This window comes from Panicum virgatum, chromosome 4N, assembly GCF_016808335.1.
Source record: "Panicum virgatum strain AP13 chromosome 4N, P.virgatum_v5, whole genome shotgun sequence".
Taxonomy (NCBI): Eukaryota; Viridiplantae; Streptophyta; class Magnoliopsida; order Poales; family Poaceae; genus Panicum; species Panicum virgatum.
In genome coordinates this window covers 3,877,942-3,884,712 of record NC_053148.1, presented here as the reverse complement: position 1 = coordinate 3,884,712, position 6,771 = coordinate 3,877,942, and the positions used below count along the sequence as shown (strand labels likewise).

The window sequence follows — 6,771 nt, the reverse complement described above, 5'->3', positions numbered from 1 at the left end:
GATGATGGTTAGTGCATTTAAGCCGGTTTAATTTGGACGGTGCTGCTACATTCCCCCTCCGCGCCCCATGGCTGGTCGCCTGGCGGGTGGATCATCCTCTGTACCTGCCTCGCTTCATTCTACACACTGTCGTCTTAATTGCCTTGGTCGTGGCGGATGCTTTGCTGCCATGTCACCATGTTTCATCTCTGGCGGATGCTTTGCCGCCGTCTTCGTGCTGTTGGGTGGATGCTTTGCCACCGATAGTTGCTTCGAGCTTGGCGGATGCTTTGCCGTCGTTGTTCTTCTCTGGCGGATGCTTTGCCGCCGTGGTCGTACTTTTCTCCACCGATTGGTGCTTCGTGCTTGCTCTCTTGGCATCTTTGGCGACAGTATATCCTCTTTATGCAGGTTCAGCTCTTCGGGTGGCATTTGTTTGGGTGGCGGGTTTGGAGTGCCCTCCCCTTCCATGCTTCTTCAGCTGTCATTCTGTCGTGTTCGTGGCTTTGGCCATTTGTGTGTTTGTCTGTACTTTTCTTCAGTGTTTCTCTGTCTTTAGTCATTTGTGGTCTTGTATTGGTCAAGCTCTGTTTGGCCGCATCAAATCTGTGTCTGTAACTGCTTTCTTCTTAATGAAAAACGTGCTCAGGCACGGTCGCGAAAAAGAGAGTAAGAAGTCAACTATTGGAGCAGGCTAAACTCACAATAGCAATACTGTCCTGAAAGAACTTAAAATGACAATTGTACAGGGTTGAAATCAAAGATACAAAAACAAAATATGCTATTTTTTCATTCCCATTGCTTGTTGAGGCATTTCTCACTTTTTATTTCGGTTGCTTGTTGAGACCTTTTCTGTCATCTGTCAATAACATCAGACGACTAATCCGGATCTATTCAATGTACGCCTTATTATTTTATCTTCAGATCCGATCAGGTGATCTGAAAATCGGATGGCGACTGGAAGAACAGGTGGCCAAACTTGGCAGCAGCAGAACTGGAGTAACCCAATTGAGTCATTGTGCAGTTCAAATTGACCCTTTTCTGAGTCCAGAACAAACTCTATAAACAAAACCAGGTATTTTGACTATGCATTTGTAAAACAGTTCCACAGGTTATTGCTCAATGCAAATTTTTGGCTGTCCTGCAACCATTTTGGCTCCTATAAAAAATCGTCAGAGGTCCAAACAATGAATTTCTCATGAAGAAGGTACATATCGTTTCAAAATAAAATGATGAAATATACACAGGCAAAGTGGATGAATATGGACAATTTTATGACTCCCGAAATATTATGCTGATGGCAGCTGCCGTCCTTGCAGATCTGCACACCACTTCACTCGTAAACTGGTCATGGGGAGAACATGCACGCACCTCGAACACCCAATGGCCAGTGATCATCCATCAGATCCGAGAAGGAAACAAACATGACAGCATCTTAATCATTGGCCTTGACGGGGTAGTCTTCTGGCAAGACAAGCTGGCATCCTCTGTAATAGCCACTGGGACATCATTGCCATCCAAATCTGCTTCTGTTACCTGTACGGCATCCCCTGCTGGAGATGCTGTTGCGGAATTGCTTGTTACAGCAGGAATCTCAGTGTTCTTCTTGCGGAATTCTTGAACCACCTGCGACAAACATATCCGGCTCGAATACATAAGAATTTTCGTTGAATAATGAGTTAAACTATCTTGCACTCTTCTTCCACATGAATAAGGTATGCAAAAGGCTTTCAGGACCTTCGAGAAACATTCAGAATCCCCAGTGATAACTCGGCATTATATCTATCTAATCAATGGGATTTATTTGGGTCCATTAGGAGTAAATTTGGTCCCAGCTATATAAATTGGTGCATTATCACTCACCAGAAAAGAGTGGCTGAATGTCACAATCCAAACAGCTAGCAAATTGCAGCATTGCTCTGCAAATACGAGTGCCATGTTTACATCATCTTTGAATCACAAGTAGAATGTTCTCTTCCACTAAGAAAACATTTTAAATATAGGCAGTCATGCAGTAGGAGTAACAACAATAGTACTCATGTTCCTACTGCAAACTGGATTATTTCCTTACTGAGGAAGAAAAATGCCCTAGTCAATTATATCATTAGGATAAACTGGGCAAATTGCAATTACCACCAATAAGTGTGCACCTTTAAGTGCATATAAATTATTTAAAGGAGACCCATTCTTGCAACTACCCAAGCTCAAGAAAATCGCAGCAGGGAGGAAGTGAAATCAGAAAATCTTGATAGTGCAAAGAATTGGCATGTTTTAAGATGCAAGAGACAGGGTACGTTCTGTACCTTCCATTGCGAACGTGTCAACAGCACTCGAGCTCTTTTAGATCGTACATATTCAAAAGCTGTTTCAGGTGCCATCTTCTTGTACTTCACCTGGTGAAACCAAGAACCGTACAAATATCATGGATTGCACTAAGATGCAATTGTAAATCAATTCCAACAGGTAGTATGTTATAACTTCATTCTAATTATGACCTGGTGTTCTCAGCTCAAATTTTGACTTCATATTATTATTCTTACTAAAAGATAGATAACTAAATTTACCAGATAGCACAAGACAATTGTTGTACTTCGGCCCCTTCCAGCTTTGCAGTGAATATATGTTACTTTCACAGAAGATGCATTTCCTAATTAAAAGGTGCAGACGTGTTAATAAAAGTTTTTTATATTGAAGAGAAGGAAAGTTGCTGAAAAAAAGGAAGCGACGTCACAAATGGCGAACAACTTAATCAGTAAATCTGGGTGGTCAATTCATAAACTACTATTAAATTCAAAAGGATCATTTTGGGCATAATCTGTGTCACACTTACTATGAATGAAATCAACAGCTTGATTAATATCCACAAGTGAAGGAGCGAACATATAATCTCTTGTAGGAATAACAAGGTGATCAATCCCACGTGACTGTAAGTGTTAGAGTATATTAGGGATATCTCTATATTAGGTAGATTAGGATTGTATCCGTATCCTACCAGATCTGTAGGAGAGGCTCCTTGCCCTCCAAGTCATGTACCCCTATATATTCAGCCCCAAGGCTCAGGCTAATATAATCAATCCATCAATTACACCAATCCTATCCTTCCTACATGGTATCACGAGATTAGGATTTGGGATCCTAGGCTAAACCTTCCGCTGCCGCCACCCATGCCCCTGCCTTCTTCGCGTCGCCGATCGTCCTGCACGGCGCGCCTCCTGCGCGCCCCCTCGACGGCCTCTTAGCGCGCCCCTGGGGAGGTCGCCCATGACCTCCGCCGGGGGCAGCGCCCTCCCCGTTTGTGCGGTCGATCGAATCGATCCGCCGCCGTCGTAGAAGGTCGTCCAGCAGCAACAGATCGTGAAGAACTCACCCGGTGTCGTCGTACGCTGGCCTCCCTCCTCCCCTGGCGGGATCCACCGCTGGCGGTCCGGCTCCGCCCGCCACGTGCCAAGCTCCCTCCGCTTCGTCGAGCCTTGGCCCGTCGGCGACTCGGCGGCCGCGGCTGGCCACGCGCCTCCACCCCGAGGCCCGGGGTGCTCCCTTCCTCCAGGCGGCATCCGCCGCCTCCCGGCGGGCGACTCCGCCCTCCCTCCGCGCGGCTCCTCCCTGGTGGGGATCTGCCACTGGTGGGCTGACTTCTCCCTGGCGCCCCACCTCCTTCCATCTCAACAGCCGATTCCCGTCCCCCTCTGTTCTCTCTCGCACAAGATGCCTGTGTTGGCGTCATGTGCCGAGATGAGAAAAGATGGGTGAGGTGCTAGTGCTACGTGCACCCAAGAGTTCTATACGAGACATTGCTGCTGGTTTATTTTTGGTTAGTTTCTCTGATTTTTACTCGATCACTGATCGAGATTGAGTCGCCCACCGCCCGTCGACCTCGCGCCTCTACTTCGACGTCGGCGTCGACTTCACCGGCCTCTTCTTCGTCTTCGACATGCGACATGGAGACATGGACGGTGCCCTAGGGGACGCCCATCTGCACTGCCCTCCTCGCCGCTTCGTTCGCATGTTGACCTTCGCCGGCTCGTCGTCGCCTTCACCGATCGGGACGCCTTCACCGACTTCGCCCACCGTCGTCTCGCCTCACGCTACTCGGTCTGATCAGCTGATGTGTGTGATCCACCCGGCTCCCGTGACGTCCGTCCTCGTACTGCGTGCCTCTTCCCCGAGTATGGAGGGCTGCCGCTGCTTCGCCTCTTCGGGCAGCCGCGGCGCCACCCGTGGTCTCCTTCGCCGTTGCATCCTCACCGCCGCCAACTATGTCCACGACCTCATCGTCGACTTATCGCTGCGCGTCCCGCGCATGGTCTTCGTCAAGCTGTACGGGTTCTTCGCCATCTCCTTCGAGCACCGCCGCCGCGCAATCCGGATTATTCGGCCTTGTGCTGGAAAATCTGGGTTCCCTTCCTCACTTCGTCTAGCACAACCACGTCGCTAGCGTCGCCATCTCGTCCCCGACCCCTTCGTCTACTCCAGCAACTGCGGGCTGCATCGGCATCTTCTACCTCGCCTTCTTCTGCGCCTGCGACCGCCATGGAGGCCTTCTCTGCTGGTCCCCCTCGGCGACGGCGTCTGGTTGTGCATCCTCCCTTGCACGTTCGGTATTGGCAACACTGGTGCGTGCCCATCGTCCCCGATGCGTTCCCGAGCCAGGCAAGCTCGGGCATGTGTCGCCCGATGGCCTGACTGCTTCGACTTCGGCATCGCTCCCTCTACGACTGCCTCGACGCGTCGCCATCTTCGTCTCCGGTGTCTTCTCCATTACGCCACCACCATGGCGCCTCCTCGTGCGCCCGCGGCTTCATGTGCGGCTACCTTGTCTTCAGCAACCTCGACATAGCTACGTCGACCACGGCTACTCTACGTACGGCATCATCGACCATGGCTACTTGTTCTCACCTCGGCTACCTCGACATCGGCACAAAGGGCTATCATCTGCTTGAGCAACCTTGTGGGTTTCCACTCCAGCCACAGCATCTGCAGCGCCCTGACCGTTGTGACTGCGGGGGGATGTCAGTTTACCGACCTCTCTCCAGTCTCACCGTCTGCGATGCTCCTGCTGTGACTGCGGGGGGATGTTAGAGTATATTAGGGATATCTCTATATTAGGTAGATTAGGATTGTATCCGTATCCTACCAGATCTGTAGGAGAGGCTCATTGCCCTCCAAGTCATGTACCCCTATATATTCAGCCTCAAGGCTCAGGCTAATATAATCAATCCATCAATTACACCAATCCTATCATTCCTACAGTAAGTTTCAGGCAGCAGAGCAGCATTTATGTCAACGTATTTCTGATTGATTAGCTTAGGTTGGAGCAATTCTGTTCCCAAGTGGCATATGCTAAGATTATTGAAACTTCGAAGTACTATAGGATATGTGAAATTGCATATAACTTTTAATATAAAAAGGTAAAGAACTTGTAAGCCACTTGCCTGATACATTGATGATGGTACCAAAGTCTCAAATGGTTGATTTAAGGTTATCACACCATGTACCCCAAGCTTCTGCAAGCGTAAAACATCCCTGCGAAATGGAACCGCTCCAAGCAAAATGAACTGGTACAAAGGTCAATATTTGCATCTGTATAATCAGATCAAAGATATCCATGACTCACACTCATCAAATGGAAATATCTGCTCAACCACAAAGGCATTAATATAACTCCATAACAATATGTGTAAACACTATACCAAGACTAGCCATAATTTAACCCCAGATACGAAACTAAATTAATGCATACAGAATTACAGATAATGCAACTATGACATTCTTTAGAGCGAAAAAAATGAAGTCAGCTCCATCTGGAAAACCTAGCATGCAGCAGCTGCATTTCATCCATGATGGGCTATGCTTCACAGGTTAGTCTTAGTCCATTTATATGCTAGTTGCTAATGCTAAAATTGTTAACCTCACTCGCGACCAAAAGCATGGTGCAGGCTCCTAATCCTAACGTGTCGAGAATCAACAATTCTTTTTTTTATGAAACGCTAATCAATAATTCTAGGTACTAGATAGATGTTCTAGTACTGAAACAAAATGATGCTGCATTTATATCTGAAATATAATTTGACCGGCGAAAGTACTGCTCATCCTTTAAATGCTACCTCTTAATCGCATGCCTAAACTCTGCAAAAGCACAGCAGACTGTCCATCTACGACAACAGTCCCTGATTTCAATGTGGTACAAAACGCATGACCACCACTAGGATCCTCCTAGGGACCTGGCCTGCAGCCAAGACCCCTGACCTCTAGTTTAAACGCTCGCTCGCTGTTAGCCGCGCGGGGGGGGGATGATGATGATTCACCTGATCGACCTCGTCCCGCCACCGGAACTCAGCTTGGGCCTTGCTCCGCACCACGTTGTACAGCAGCGTCGGGTAGAAGAGCACCCTCGCGACGGCGCCCACCGCGGCCTCCTTCGCCTTCCTCCGCGCCGCCGCCCCCCGTCGGCCGGCCGCCTCCGCGGCCATGGCGAATGCTTGAATGGCAGACCGCAGGTGGGCCGATGGGCTTCGAACGGGGCCGAAATTGGGATGGCTGGGATGAGACCAAGAGTAAACAGGTCGCGACTAACGCTTAATTGGGAGGTCAGGAAGTGGGGCATTGCCGGGGAAGCAAGTTTCTCCGTGTCGCATTGAGCCTGTGTCGGGACCCACATGTCAGTGACCAATTACTGACCATGTCATGGTGCCCATTAACATTCTTGGTAGGATATTCCTTCCAATCTTTAGAGGGTAGATGGCGACCATGGCCGTGTTTGGTTACATTGCATGGATTTTACTGTAGCACTTT

The 6,771-nt window shown here is 48.8% G+C and overlaps 1 protein-coding gene across 2 annotated transcripts; it reads right to left on the bottom strand.

Annotated features, from left to right (window-relative positions):
• Positions 1-1,070: 1,070 nt before the first annotated feature.
• Positions 1,071-6,538, bottom strand: LOC120670247 (phosphatidylglycerophosphate phosphatase PTPMT2-like). Of its 2 annotated transcripts, XM_039950318.1 has the most exons (7): positions 6,285-6,538; positions 5,412-5,534; positions 2,810-2,903; positions 2,544-2,626; positions 2,283-2,372; positions 1,843-1,898; positions 1,457-1,605 (listed from the first exon to the last, which is right to left on the bottom strand). In XM_039950318.1, exons 1-6 carry the CDS (start codon positions 6,447-6,449, stop codon positions 1,878-1,880), a joined length of 576 nt encoding a protein of 191 aa, XP_039806252.1. In that variant the 5' UTR covers positions 6,450-6,538; the 3' UTR covers positions 1,457-1,605; positions 1,843-1,877. The 2 variants fall into 2 exon arrangements, with proteins under 2 accessions (XP_039806251.1, XP_039806252.1); XM_039950317.1 differs by lacking the exon at positions 1,843-1,898 and having other exon boundaries at positions 1,071-1,605; positions 6,285-6,528.
• Between the last annotated feature and the right edge of the window lie 233 nt (positions 6,539-6,771).